This window comes from Dama dama, chromosome 4 (genome assembly GCF_033118175.1).
Source record: "Dama dama isolate Ldn47 chromosome 4, ASM3311817v1, whole genome shotgun sequence".
Classification (NCBI taxonomy): Eukaryota; Metazoa; Chordata; class Mammalia; order Artiodactyla; family Cervidae; genus Dama; species Dama dama.
In genome coordinates, this window is record NC_083684.1 from 19,041,883 (window position 1) to 19,056,496 (window position 14,614).

Below are 14,614 nucleotides of genomic sequence, written 5' to 3' on the forward strand. Positions count from 1 at the left end.
AACGGAAACAAAGACACAAAAACCCGCCGACGGAAAAGAACCAGCAGCTTCCAGCTGTGAGCTCTCAGGAGGCAGGGGCACAACAGGCCTTTATTTTCCTGTGGAAACATCGCTGGCCACCGTAACTGGCACGGGGAACAGGAACGAGGCCGCGCCCCTGCAGCTCAGCCAGGAAAACAGCACCGCGCGCGTCCGCCGGGCACATGCCCGCGGGGGGACAGCCAAGTTCCGGGCTCGCTCTCCCCCGGCCCGAGGCCAGTCACCGCGCGCCCATTCGCTCCCGCGAGCCCTGGCGTTGCGCATGCGCGCGGCGCGCTCCTCACCACCCACGCGCTTCGAGCCCGCCCCGGCCGCTGCGCGCGGCCCTCTTCCGCCACGCCCGCCATGGCGGCCACTGCGGCCCGCCCCTGGCCCCGCCTCCCAGGACGCCGCGCAGGTCACCTGACGCGGCTGCGGGCTGAGGAGACACAAGAGAAGTCGCTGTCGCCACCGTCGGAGCTGTTGCCGTCTCCGCCGCCGCCTGGACCCTCCAACTCGCCGCCCCCACCCAGCCTGCAGCGCTATGCCGTCCGAGAAAACCTTCAAACAGCGCCGAACCTTCGGTGGGTGCCGCGGGCCGGACGCTGTCTGAGGGCCGGCGGGGGCTCAGGGGCCGAGGCAGCGGGGCCGAGCCGGGCTGAGGGGCTCCGGAGAGGGCGGGTGGGCGGAGGGCTACGGGGCTGAGGGGCCGAGGCGAGCTGAGGTGGGGGCTGCGGGAAGGCCGGGCCGGGGCGGCTGAGGGAGTCGAGGCAGGGAGCCTGTCGGCCGAGGGCCGCCGGGCCCGGGGGCCTGAGGGGCCGAGGGCGCGCTGGCTGGGAGCTGCTGAATCACTTTTCGGCCCGGGCGGCCGCCGGGCTGTGAGCTCGGGGCCGTCAGCGCCCAGCCCCGGGGTGTTCGGGCCCTTCCACGAGACGAGCGCGAGCGTGCTGTCCTTGTGGGGGAGTCTGGCCCGGGGCCGGGCCGGGTTCTCAGAGGTGGTGGCACCGTGGGTGCACGTCTAGGTCACACATGGTCCCTTCAGATGTCAGGACCTCCACGGAGAGGGGTCCTCACGCCTGCCCCTTCCCCTGCAGCCCTGCGTGGCTGCAACGTCTTGGTCCTATTTGTGGTACAAGCGCGAGGGTGGGTGGCTCTTCTCACTGGCTAGCGACAGCATTCTTTGACACCAGCGGCAAATCCGTTCTCTCCCAGTTCTCTCCCTACTTAGCATGCTAGTGTTTGGTGGAAACCGAAAGTAACACCATCACAATACTTACTCCTGCACAAAACCGATGGGAAGGAGGTGATTGGTGCTCCTTTTAAAGCAAAACTGCTGCAGTAACAGCGTGGCCTCCTTGTAGATTCTTGTGTAGGGCTTGTTTATCTCAGGCCAGGTGGAGTAGGGCGGGACCAGCGTTCCTTCCTGTCCTAATCTTTACGATCTTCAGCAGTATCTCTACTGTCTACTTTGGTCTAGTTTCCCGGAGTCTGGAAAAGAGGCAAGCATTCATTTGAACCTGGATATGGTTTTGTAGATCTCATTATCGATAATTATTTCCTGTGCCTGAGAAACTACAAAAAATGAAATTCATGTTGATCTGAAGAGGATATCTTTTTCAGCCTCTTGAAGCAGTTGGCTGGTTTGCAAGACTTAGAGGTGTCTTTTTTCTTTTCTTTTCTTTTTTCTTTTCTTTTAAAGAAATTTTGTATATAGTGACCTTTGTGAACTAAGATATTCGTGAATATTAGTTTTTGTGCAGCCCTGGGAGCAGTATTTGGAGCAGATTGGCCATTGTACCTGGCTACTCTCCTTACTGACTGGCATTAAAAGTTAACTGGGGACGTTTGTATGGGAAAGATGCCCATTTTCTCAGGACCCAATACCATAGTTAACTTTCCTTTTGCTTAGAGTACTTTTAGGTTTTCTAGAAAAATCCCTGAATGTAAAGTAATTAGCCTCCAACTAATAAAAATAAATGGAAAAAATATATATATCTTCTTCAGATCTCTGACACTGCCCTTGTGATTTCTCTTCTTGGATTAATGCTATGGTCCTCAATCTCATTCTCTCTAATCCATCTAATTATGAAATTCTTTGGGATCAGACTCTTAAGTATTTCTCACTGTCTTTACAAATAATTTCAAAGCACTTAGTGCTGCATACATAGAAACTTATTTCCTATCATAAAAAAAAAAAGAAAGAAAAATCCCTGAAGAAGAGTAGGTAGTAAGAGTAGGAAAAGTGAGGAATAATGAGAAAAAGTGAAAATAAATGACAATAAAATAATGAATTAGAAGGAATTCACCTGGTGCCTGTGGCCCTGAGGGCAAACTAGCAGGAATGCCTTAGTTTTTCTCCATTTGTGTATGTTACATATACTATATTTGTGGGCTTTCCTCTTTCTTCACCTTTATTTACTACCACTCCTTTTTTTTCTCCCTTGTCTCCTGACTTGATTCTTTTTTTTTTTTTTTGTACTTTTATTGAGAAATGACATTCATTACTATGTAAATTTAAAGTATTCAGCGTGATGACTTGGTTTACATATCTTGGTGCAATGACAACTACAGTAGGTTCAGCTAACATCAATAAAAAATTTCCAGGTAAATTTTCTCCTTGTTATAAGAATTAGTATTGCCCTCTCCTCATTTTTTTAAAAAAGGGCTTAATAGTCATTTTGCAGAAGAATGTATCATTTAATGGCTACTGCCTTTCCTTGCTATTGATCATGATAATCTGCACTGATAATCTTTTTGTAGCACAGTAAATGAGGCAAATCTGTTCTTTGGAGATACCATTTTTGTGGAACCTAAGACCAGCCCCAGGTAGCTTGAGCAATAAGTACTCTTCCCAAGTGAGTGAGTTTGGGTTAATTAAAAATTGAGTATAGCTCTGATACGATATAGTCTACCAGGGTTGATAGAATCTTAGAGCTCACCCAAAACAACCACTTCCTTTTGTAGCCAAAACTGGGTGGGGCCCTGAGAGGTGGAGATCATGGTCCACCTAGTGGCAAAGTCTGGACTTGCCCTTCAACCCTTCTGGTAAGAATTCTTCCCATCCTCCAGGAGGTAGCCAGTACATGAAGTGGACTAGCACTGAGTCAAGAGGCAGTGGTGTGTCCTTAAAAATATTTTGAATAATTTTGTGAACTTTAAATTTATACTTGAGCAAATATTTTTGGATTCAGTATTCTCAAATGTCGTAATTTCACTCCATGTTCTTCTAGGGTTGCCCTAGTTTAATAACAGATCTGTCTCCTAGACATAATCTGCTGAGATTCAATGTTAAACCTAGATCTTAAGCTTCACCATCAATAATCAAATGGGTCTTCGTTGTCTCAGAAGTTGATGTGGTAGTCTAGAATAAATAACTCCAATTACTCTAACAGGTAGACTGAAGAGTGAGGTTTATACCAACACCTAGATAACACTCCCTGAGCTTAAGCTATGTCGCTCCTTGATGGGTGGGGTTTTACATTGTTTATTTATAGGCATATTGAGGGAAATATTTATTATGCTTCTATTTCATCTTTGTACAAGCCTGAGCCCTGGGGGAATACAGAAGTGACTGAAGCCAGGGGCAGTCTGTTGAGAAAGGCAAATGATAAACAGATCATAACAGCACTAAGAAAGTAACTGAGTGAAAGACTTTTATGCTGTTGAACAGTGGTGTTGGTAATAATGCTTTTGTTAAATATACTGCTGGCCTCTGAAAACAGCCTTCTACTCAAAGAGGCTTCGGCATATACCATCTTTATATTTAGTTACTCCAGGCTTGCCACTGGATTTTCATGGCAGCTGGCTGGGACGCTAAAGATATTCCTCTAGGACTTTGGTACTACTCTTGTCATCTTAAGGAAGTCACTTGTCTTCCTCAGTTGTCCCACCTTTAATGAAAATGATCATTTTTGCCTTCCTTTCTGGACCATATTTTGGGGATGAATCAAAATAAAGCTTTTGACACTATAGTTTGAAGCCCCACATTTAGAGCCTATTTTGCTTTTCCGTTCTCCACTTAACCATAGTAAACCTTTTCTCCTTATATAAAAAATCTCATCCTTAAGCCTGAGTGATTCCTTTTTAGTTCAGTTCAGTCGTGTCTGACTGTTTGCAAACCCATGAACTGTAGCACACCAGGCTTCCCTGTCCATCACCAACTCTCGAAGGTTGTTGAAACTCATGTCCGAGTTGCTGATGCCATGTGATTCCTTTTACCTTAAATTTATTTGGATAAGCTTTTAAATGTGAGATATTTCAGGGTATGTTAAACTTATTACATATTGGCTGCAGTGATTTAAATAAATTATGGTTTCCCTTTGCTTGTGAAATCTGCTCTGACAAGATGGAGATTTTTGTTATGAAGAGGGCTGGTAGTGGAGTATAGGTGGTTCAGCATCTTTTCTGGGATAGGACAGATATAAGGACAGAGCTGAGAGAAGTAATAACAGTATCAGTGACACCCCAGAAATAGAGAGGAGTTCAAAGGATGATGTAAAGAAAAACTCCACCTTTGTGTCTCTTCTACTTGACAGTGCTGTCCTGAACACTGTGGCTCACTTTTTATTTTTTTTGTGACTCACTTCTGACACCAGACATAAGTATTTTTCCACACACATCAAGCAGTTCAGCTCATTGTCCTGTGTTTAACTAATTCTGACACTATCTGGTGATAGCCTTAGATCCAAGAAGTTAAGGGCTGCATCCTGCCTGACCCATCCCCCCACCAAAGGCTAATTGCAAGTGCTCTGATTAGTTATATAAATCAGTTTTCCAAGACCACTTTGTGTTTGACTAAATTACTAGAGTGGCTCACAGTGCTTTTAATCACTAGATTATCAGATTATGATTAGGTTGGTACAAAAGTAATTGCAGGTTTGGACCCTGAATTTTAAATCATTATAGCTTGGCTTAAACACATCCTTATTAATCAAAATAGGAGGCATTACAATCAATGCATTTTTGCCAACGAGAAATAAGTTTATTCCTGTAGCATAAAAATCCATGCTTCAGGATTCTGGGAACTCTTGGAAAGCATTTTCTGCCTCCTGCTGGTTGTGGAAATGTTTTCCCTCCAAAAAGTTGTCAAGATGCTTGAAGAAGTGGTAGTTGGTTGGCGAGAGGTCAGGTGAATATGGCGGATGAGGCAAAACTTCGTAGCCCAATTCATTCAACTTTTGAAGCGTGGGTTGTGCACCTTGTGATCGAGTGTTGTCATAGAGAATTGGGCCCATTCTGTTGACCAATACCTGCAGCAGGCATTGCAGTTTCCAGTGCATTTCATCAATTTGCTGAGCATACTTTTCAGATGTAATGATTTCACTGGGATTCAGAACACTAGTGGATCAGACGGGCAGCAGGCCATCAAAGTGACTATGACCTTTTTGGGGTACAAGTTTGGCTTTGGGAAGTGCTTTGGAACTTCTTCCCCCTGGAGAAGGAAATGGCAACCCACTCCAGTATCCTTGCCTGGAAAATCTCATGGACAGAGGAACCTGGTGGGCTGCAGTCCATGGGGTCGCAAAGAGTCGGGCACGACTGAGCGACTAACACTTAGACTTGGAGCTTCTTCTCGGTCCAACCACTGAGCTGGTAGTCAGTCACTGGTTGTCATATAAAATCCACTTTTTGTCACACGTCACAATGCAATCGAGAAATGCTTCTTTGTTTTTGCATAGAATAAGAGAAGACAACACTTCAGAATGATGTTTTTTTTTTTTTTTATTTTCAGTCTGCTAAGTCAACATTCAAAAAACTAAGATCATAGCATCCAGTTCCATCACTTCATAGCAGACACTTGCTCCTTGGAAGAAAAATCTGTGATCAACCTAGACAGCATATTAAAAATCAGATATCACTTTGCTGGTAAAGGTCCATATAGTCAAAGCTATGGTTTTCCAGTAGTCATGTGTGGATGTGAGAGTTGGACCATAAAAAAAGGCTGAGCATGGAAGAATTAATGCTTTTGAACTGTGGTGCTGGAGAAGACTCTTGAGAGTCCCTTGGACAGCAAGGAGATCAAACCAGTCAGTCCTAAAGGAAATCAATCCTGAATATTATTCACTGGAAGGACTGATGCTGAAGCTTCAATACTTTGGCCATGATGCGAAGAGCTGACTCATTGGAAAAGACCCTGATGCTGGGAAGGATTGTGAGGGCAGCAGGAGAAGGGAATGACAGGATGAGATGGTTGGATGGCATCACCAACTCAATGGACATGAGTTTGAGCAAACTCCCGCAGAAGGGAAGGACAGGAAAGCCTGGTATGCTAAAGTCCATGGGGTCAGAAAGAGTCAGACATGACTTAGTGACTAAACAACAACATGAGGCACCCACTTATTGAGCTTTTCACCTTTACAATTTGCTTCAAATGCTGAAGGACCGTAGAATGGTCGACGTTGAGTTCTTTGGCAACTTCTCTTGCAACTTCAATGATCCTCTCAATTGGTCATCATCAACTTCTGATGCCTGGCCACTACAATCCTCATCTTCAAGGCTTTTGTCTCCTTTGCAGAACTTCTTTGAACCACCAAAGCACTGTACATTTGTTAGCAGTTGGGCCAAATGTGTTGTTGATGCTGCAAGTTGTCTCTGATGTTTTATGATGCATTTTGAACTCATAAGTTGCTCAGATTTGCTTTTTGTACATCATTTCTGTAGTCTAAAATAGATATAAAATAAACAGCAAGTAATGTTATTAGCAAAAAAAAAACATAAAGTGAAAAACACACATTAAAATGATGTATAGCATAACCACATTTATTTCAGAATGTATTCTAACATCAAATGAAGTTTAACAGTGCAAAACCGCAATTACTTTTGCACCAACCTAATATGATGGCAGAGAAGGAAATGGCAACCCACTCCAGTATTCTTGCCTGGAGAATCCCATGGACGGAGCAGCCTGGTGGGCTACAGTCCACAGGGTCACAAAGAGTCGGACACGACTGAGCGACTTAACTAACTAACTAAATATGACAGCTATGAAAGCCTTCCAGGGAACAGCTAAAGGAAGAGATGCATGGAGTAAGGAAGAGTGCTGAACACAGGAGCTTCTGTCTCCTTGGAGCTTGGTAATTGCACTCTCCTGCCACCCAGAAGCTCTCCAAACCCTTATTAATAAATAAGTTCATTTGTATCACTTTTTAGATTGTACATGTAAGTGATATCATATGATATTTGTTTTTCTCTGACTTAATATGATAATCTCTAGGTCCATCCATGTTGTTGCAAATGACATTATTTCATATTGAATAACAGGGAGTATTTATTAACCATCTACTATGTGCAGATATTTGCAAGGGGTGTACCAATGATCTCATCGAATCTTTTTTTAATTTTTTCATTGACTTATTATAGGATATTGAATATAGTTCCCTTATTATAAAATACGCTTGGCTGGAAGAAGCACAAGCTGGAATCAAGATTGCCGGGAGAAATATCAATAACCTCAGATATGCAGATGACACCACCCTTATGGCAGAAAGTGAAGAGGAACAAGCCTCTTGATGAAAGTGAAAGACGAGAGTGAAAAAGTTGGCTTAAAGCTGAACATTCAGAAAACTAAGATCCTGGCATCTGGTCCCATCACCTCATGGGAAATAGATGGGGAGACAGTGGAAACAGTGTCAGACTTTATTTTTGGGGGGCTCCAAAATCACTGCAGATGGTGACTGCAGCCATGAAATTAAAAGACGCTTACTCCTTGGGAGGAAAATTATGACCAACCTAGATAGCATATTAAAAAGCAGAGACATTACTTTGCCAACAAAGGTCCGTCTAGTCAAGGCTATGGTTTTTCCAGTGGTCATGTATGGATATGAGAGTTGGACTGTAAAGAAAGCTGAGCGCCGAAGAATTGATGCTTTTGAACTGTGGTGTTGGAGAAGACTCTTGAGAGTCCCTTGGACTGCAAGGAGATCCAACCAGTCCATCCTAAAGGAGTTAAGTCCTGAGTGTTCATTGGAAGGACTGACACTGAAGCTGAAACTCTAATACTTTGGCCACCTCATGCGAGGAGTTGACTCACTGGAAAAGACCCTGATGCTGGGAGGGATCGGGGGCAGGAGGAGAAGGGGACGACAGAGGATGAGATGGCTGGAGGGCATCACTGACTCGATGGGCATGAGTTTGAGTAAACTCCGGGAGTTTGTGATGGATAGGGAGGCCTGGTGTGCTGCGATTCTTGGGGTCGCAAAGAGTCGGACACGACTGAGCAACTGAACTGAACTGAATTGTAAAATAGGACCTTATTTATGCATTCTTTATATAATAGTTTGCATCTGCTGATACCAACCTCCCAATCTAACCCTCCCCCTCTCCCTCTCCTTTGGCAACCACAAGTCCATTCTATATGTATTTGAGTCTATTTCTGTTTCATAGATAAGTTCATTTGTGTCATATTTTAGGTTCCACATATTAGTGATATCATGTATTTGTCCTTCTCTTACTTTGCTTAGTATGATAATCTCTAGGTCTATCTATGTAGCTATAGATGGCATTATTTCATTCTTCTTTTTGGCTGAATAATACTCCATTGTATGTATGTACCACATCTTTATCCATTCCTCTGTTGATAGACACTGAGGTTGCTTTTCTGTCTGGTCTGTCATGAATAGTGTTGCTGTGAACATGGGGGTGCACATATCTTTTCAAATTAGTTTTATTTAGATCCATATATGCCCAGGAGTGGGATTGCAGGGTCATATGGTAGTTCTGTTTTTTGTTTTTTGAGGCACTCATTATTCTCCATAGTGGCTTCACCAGCTTACATTCCTACCAACAGTAGCAGGGTTCCCTTTTCTCCACACCATCTCCAGGATTTATTTGTAGGCTTTTTAATGATGGCCATTCTGATCAGTGTATATGATAAACAACTCATTGTAGTTTTGATATATTGTAATCAGTTATTAGTTATGTTGAGCATCTTTTTATGTGCCTGTTGGATGTCTTTGTAGAAATGTCTATTTAGGTCTTCTGCTTATTTTTTAATTGGATTGTTTGTTTTGTTGTTGAGTTGTATTAACTGTTTATATGTTTTGGAAATTAAGCTCTTGTCAGCTGCATCATTTGCAAATATTCTTCTCCCCCTCTGTAGGTTATCTTTTTGTTCCTTTAAATGTTTCCTTTGCTGTGCAAAAGCTTGTAAGTTTGATTAGGTCCTGTTTGTTTATTTTTGCTTTTATTTCTATTGCCTTGGGAGACTAAGAAAATACTGTGAAGATTTATGTCAGGGAATGTTTTACCTATACTGTCTTCTAGGAGTTTTATGGTGTCCTCTCTTACATTTAGGTCTTTAAACCATTTTGAGTTTATTTTTGTGAATAGTAAGCATGTGTTCTAACTTCACTGATACACATGTAGCTGTCCAAATTTTCCAGTAGAACTTGCTGAAGAGACATTTTTCCATTGTATGTTCTTACCTTTTTTGTCAAACATTAATTGACTATAGGTGTGTGGATTTATTTCTGGGTGCTCTGTTCTGTTCCACTGATCCATGTGTCTGTTTCTGTGCGACTAACACAGTTTTGATTACCATAGGTTTGTAATATTGTCTGAAGTCTGGAAGGTTATTCCTCTTTCTTTGTTCTTTTTCTTCAGGATTGCTTTGGCAATTCTGGGTCTTCTATGGTTCTATATAGATTTTAGGATTATTTGGTCTAGTTCTGTGCAAGGGTAATTTGATAGGGATTACATTAAATCTGTAGATTGCTTTGTGTAGTTTGGCCACTTTAACAGTATTCTTCCACTCCAAGAGCATGGGATATATTTCCATTTCTTTGAATGAACATTAATTTTACTAATGTTTTATAGCTGTCAGTGTTCAAGTGATTCACCTCTTTGGTCAGGTTTATTCCCAAGTTTCATTTTGTTTTTGATGCAACTTTAAAAGATATACATATACATATATATATATATATATATATATTTTTTTTTTTTACATTACCTTTCTGATATTTCATTGTTAATATAGAGAAATGCAACCAATCTCTGTATGTTAATCTTGCATATTAACCTTTGTGAGGTATGAGGTGTTAGTGTTTGGTTTCTCTCAGTTCTAGGGAAGACGTTTTTACTGCTTTGCTCTACCACAGCTAAGGATAGGTGGGGTCAGATAGGGAAGTCTACCAGTGCAGAAAATAAGTTGGATTTTTGGCCCTTAATAATGCCAGTGTTTCTTCCTTTCTTTGCAGAACAAAGAGTAGAAGATGTCCGACTTATCCGAGAGCAGCATCCTACCAAAATCCCAGTAGGTCATCTCTGTTTTAGTTATTGTTAATGTACACAGAAGAGAGCACTGCTTCAGTAGTGTTTCTCCATGTGACTGCCTGATGGGCTTCTGCAGGAATCTACAACCATGCAACCAGTGTGTTCATTTAGTGACCTGGAATGGAGGCATCTTCATCTGCAGTGTAACCTGATCACTGTTTCCTCCCAAGTCTGAGTCTGCTGCCTTAATGTTACACATTTCACAAGCCATGTAAATTTTACTTGGTAAAGAATTGATAAGGGGGCTAGATCTGTTGATAAAGGGGGCTAAATCTGTTTATCAAAGAAGAGTGGAGTCCACCCTCTTCTGAAGGAAGCAGAGACTACAATTGTGGGAGAATCAATAGCTCTCAAGACGTAACTGTGACTGTACAGTCCAGGCTGCCCGACTTGGCCCCAGAGAAAGACGACTTCTTATGATCGGTTTCTTTGCAGAAGGTGGGGGGAAAGATGCTGCTCCTGTAGAATAAGGGCCTACATGTGCCGTGCCCTGGGTCCTTTGGTGGTGGACCTTAATTAGGTTTCTGTTGTGAAACTAGGTGAAACTAGGTCTAGAGAGAAATGGTCAAGGAGCTTTTGGCTTCAGACAGAGACTGAATTGTGGCCCTAGGTTCAGGGTTACTAAATGATCTTGGGCTAATTACTAAAATTCTGAGAGGAGCTGCTGTATCTTCATCTATAAAATAGGAAGAGAATCCCATTCCATGTGGCTGGGAGGTGATTGTCACCTCTTAAAGATTGCACCCACTGCTAACTTCTGCAGAAGCTTCCATGGTTGACTTTCTGATTGACCATTTCATACCAAAGTGAGGGAAGAGAAGAAGGGAAGATCTGGGATTAGGGTTGTGAAGTAGACAGAAGAGACAATAGGAAGGGTCTGCTCAGCAGGGTCAGGACTGTAGGATTCTGTACTTAAGGTATGTTTGCTGTGTTTCTTAAACTGGTTGGAAATTTCAGTCTGTCTTCACGCTTAGGCCTACATATGTCCTGGGCATGAGGTTTCTGGGTAATTTCGCTAATTTTAAGGTTTTTCTTCACTTTTGAGTACCTGCTGTGTGTATTTGCTAGAAGGTACTTGTCAGTCATTGGAATCAAAATAACCAGCCCAATAGTCCACCAGTATTCCATAACCTCCTTTTGAAATATGAATGTTTGCATACATTTTCGGTCATCTTTTTGCTAGTAGTTTCAGGTTTTTTGCAGAAGTCATATTCATACTTGCAGATACCATGTTTTGAACTTCCCTGGTGGCTCAGACAGTAAAGCGTCTACCTACAATGTGGGAGACCCGGGTTCAGTCCCTGGGTTGGGAAGATCTCTTGGAGGAGGACATGGCAACCCACTCCAGTATTCTTGCCTGGAAAATCCCATGGATGGAGGAGCCTGGTAGGCTATAGTCCATGGGGTCCCAAAGAGTCGGACATGACTGAGAGATTTCGCTTTCACTTTCAAGCTATTGATCTTGCCAGGGAAGGTGACGACAACTTGGCTTGCCTTACAGAACCTCATGTAGGCCCCATACAGTGGAACAGCATATATAATAAGCATTTAAACTCTCAAAATTTCCCATTCCTGCCTTACAACTTCTTGTTGTTATAACAGCAGGCTAAAGAATTGCTCTACATGGGGAAGGATATCCATGGTACTCAGTAAATAGGTAATACTAAGGCTCAAGGGCAGTCACTAGTCTGCAGTCATAGCTTATATAATGTGGCGTACCACTAAAACACAATTTTTTTTCCTTTATAGGAAGGAAGTATGGCAAGAAGCTAATGGATTTAAGTCATAATGTGGAACTATTTTTGATCACTGCATAGTTCAAGATTTAAAACCCATTTTTTAAAAAAGCAAAGCTATCTTATAAAATGACAGAATCTCTGAGAAGTCTGCAAAAAAAAAAATTGTCTCAGATCAGCTAATCATGGTCTCTACTTGTCAGATAGTTACTTAGCATTTGAGTCAATTACCATAGTTAAGATCTTAAAGTTTTATTAAAACTCTCATCATGTCACAGGTAGTGGAATTGGTGTAGATTGAGATTAAAGCTGGTACTCAGCATCTCTGTTCTTTTAAGGCTTGGGGTCTTTTTCTGATTAGGTAGTATATCTTCATGGTTCCAAATAACAGAAGTCATAGCAGACTTTGCCCACCTGGTGGCTACCTTGCCCTTCTCTGAAGGCAGCCATGTTGTCTCGTGCACCTTATTTCATAAGGAACAAGTATGCTGTTGTAAACCCTGTTTTGGCATGTGCCAGTTACAACAAAGGAAGTAGTTTTACTATTTTTCACTGTTAATGGCTATGTTAAAAACCACTTTTGTGGCTTCTTTTCTAGGTAATAATAGAACGATACAAAGGTGAGAAACAGCTTCCTGTCCTGGATAAAACAAAGTTCCTGGTGCCTGATCATGTCAACATGAGTGAGCTCATCAAGATAATAAGGTATTTAATCATCTTTTAAACTTATTTCTTTGGGTAACTTCTCCTTCTTTAACAGGCTTACAGATAAATCTACCATCTAGTTCTGATAAAAATCTATGCAACTTAATAAAACTATACGGTGTTTCGTTTCTGAGTTTTTAGGTTTCTTAACCTGCTGAATCTCAAGTCCCTTCTGATTCTTTCATCCTGACACCTATGTAGATACCACGAGGGCTCAGTAGTTTGGTGCATTGGCTTAATTAGTTGCTACCACAAAGCATGTGGAATCTTCCCGGAGCAAGGATTGAACCTGTGTCCCCTGCATTAACAGATTCTTACCCACTGCGCCACCAGGAAAGTCCAGCATACTAGTTTAAAACTGGCCTAAGGAATGTAGTAAAAACGATCTATCAAGGATTATCGTTAATACTTATCTTGCATATAGTCATAGAAAACATTCTGTGCTTTGTGAGAAATTCAAATCATCAGTTAAGTCATATTTCATTTTGCCAGAAGCAACATTAGCAAAATCTTTATACTTTTATACTATCCAATATGGGTGATATTTTGTACATTCTCCCTGTGTATTGATGTATCTATTTCTTCACGTGTTTTCTTTCAACAGAAGGCGCTTACAGCTCAATGCTAATCAAGCCTTCTTCCTGTTAGTGAATGGACATAGCATGGTGAGTGTGTCCACTCCGATTTGTGAAGTGTATGAAAGCGAGAAGGATGAAGATGGATTCCTGTATATGGTATACGCCTCTCAGGAGACTTTTGGAATGAAATTATCTGTGTAAGACTAAAAGAAAAATGCGTCTGTTACAGAATTTTTTAAACCCTTACCAAGGAATAAAAAAGGGATGTTACCAACTGAGGTTGATCAGTTCATCTAATCACCGATCATCAAAACAGTAGTTTCCTGCCTAGGAGTTTTAGGAAGTTTTTTTTTGTACTTCAAGCAGAAAAACTGAGCTCCAAATGAGCACATTCAGCTTGGGGAAACTTTATTATTTAACCTAGGCTATCTTGTTTTTAAATTTAATGTTTAAAAATACTTTGCATTATAAGTTGCCAATAATATAGACCTTCAAGTTAATGTTTTTTTTCCCCCAAAAGAAAACTTGCAGTTTTGAGCATTCAGAGAGACATTGTCTTCTCTAGGTTCACAGAAGCTGCCAGCTTTTTATAGAAGGGTTTGCAGTCAACTGGAGGAATCTCCTTGAGAGGATCTTTAAGTGTATGTTGTCAGGTATAGCCACCCACCCCCAATGCATTTGCCATAATAGTGGGCAAAAAGCAGGGTGAATGGGGGTGTATAGGAAATAAGGAAACCGTGCTGCTGTCCAGGGTCACCACTTGCTAATAAGTGTGTTTCAAGTTAGCACTCTCATTCTGGAGTTCTCATTTGGTTTGTTCTCTAGACAGTAACACAACACCACTGCTCAACAGGAACCTTGAATAATTTATAATTTTGGTCAAGTTTTTCAGAAGGCCTAGAGAAAGAGAATGACATTTTTTGTTTTGAATATTCTCTTAAGAGCTCAAAATGGTGCCTGCTTTGGTAAATAAACAAGCAGTTACATGGGTTTCATTCTTTGGGACAAAGGTAGAAAACTGCAGGATACTGAAACTAAAAGCATTAAAATTCAGATACACTTCTGCCTTTTGGCTTGTAGCTGTAGATGATCCATGTTTTATGTTGTGTTGTGACTAAAATATGTTATTAAAACATTTTTAAGAGTATTTCAGTTATCACTGTTAGGTCAGGCAGTCATCAAAGTACTCCCGCTCCATGTGCATGTCAATTTTGAAAATAGCAAAAGCAAACGTTCTTCACAGATATTGTCAAACGTTAAACATTTTTGAAGTCAACTAGAATAAATAATGAGTGCTTCCTACTACCT

At 41.8% G+C, this 14,614-nt stretch overlaps 1 protein-coding gene across 1 annotated transcript; it reads left to right on the forward strand.

Annotated features, from left to right (window-relative positions):
- Nucleotides 1–441: 441 nt before the first annotated feature.
- On the forward strand, nucleotides 442–14,611 carry MAP1LC3B (microtubule associated protein 1 light chain 3 beta). Its single transcript, XM_061138335.1, has 4 exons — nucleotides 442–602; nucleotides 10,212–10,267; nucleotides 12,622–12,728; nucleotides 13,333–14,611. Exons 1-4 carry the CDS (start codon nucleotides 563–565, stop codon nucleotides 13,505–13,507), a joined length of 378 nt encoding a protein of 125 aa, XP_060994318.1. The 5' UTR covers nucleotides 442–562; the 3' UTR covers nucleotides 13,508–14,611.
- Nucleotides 14,612–14,614: the final 3 nt, after the last annotated feature.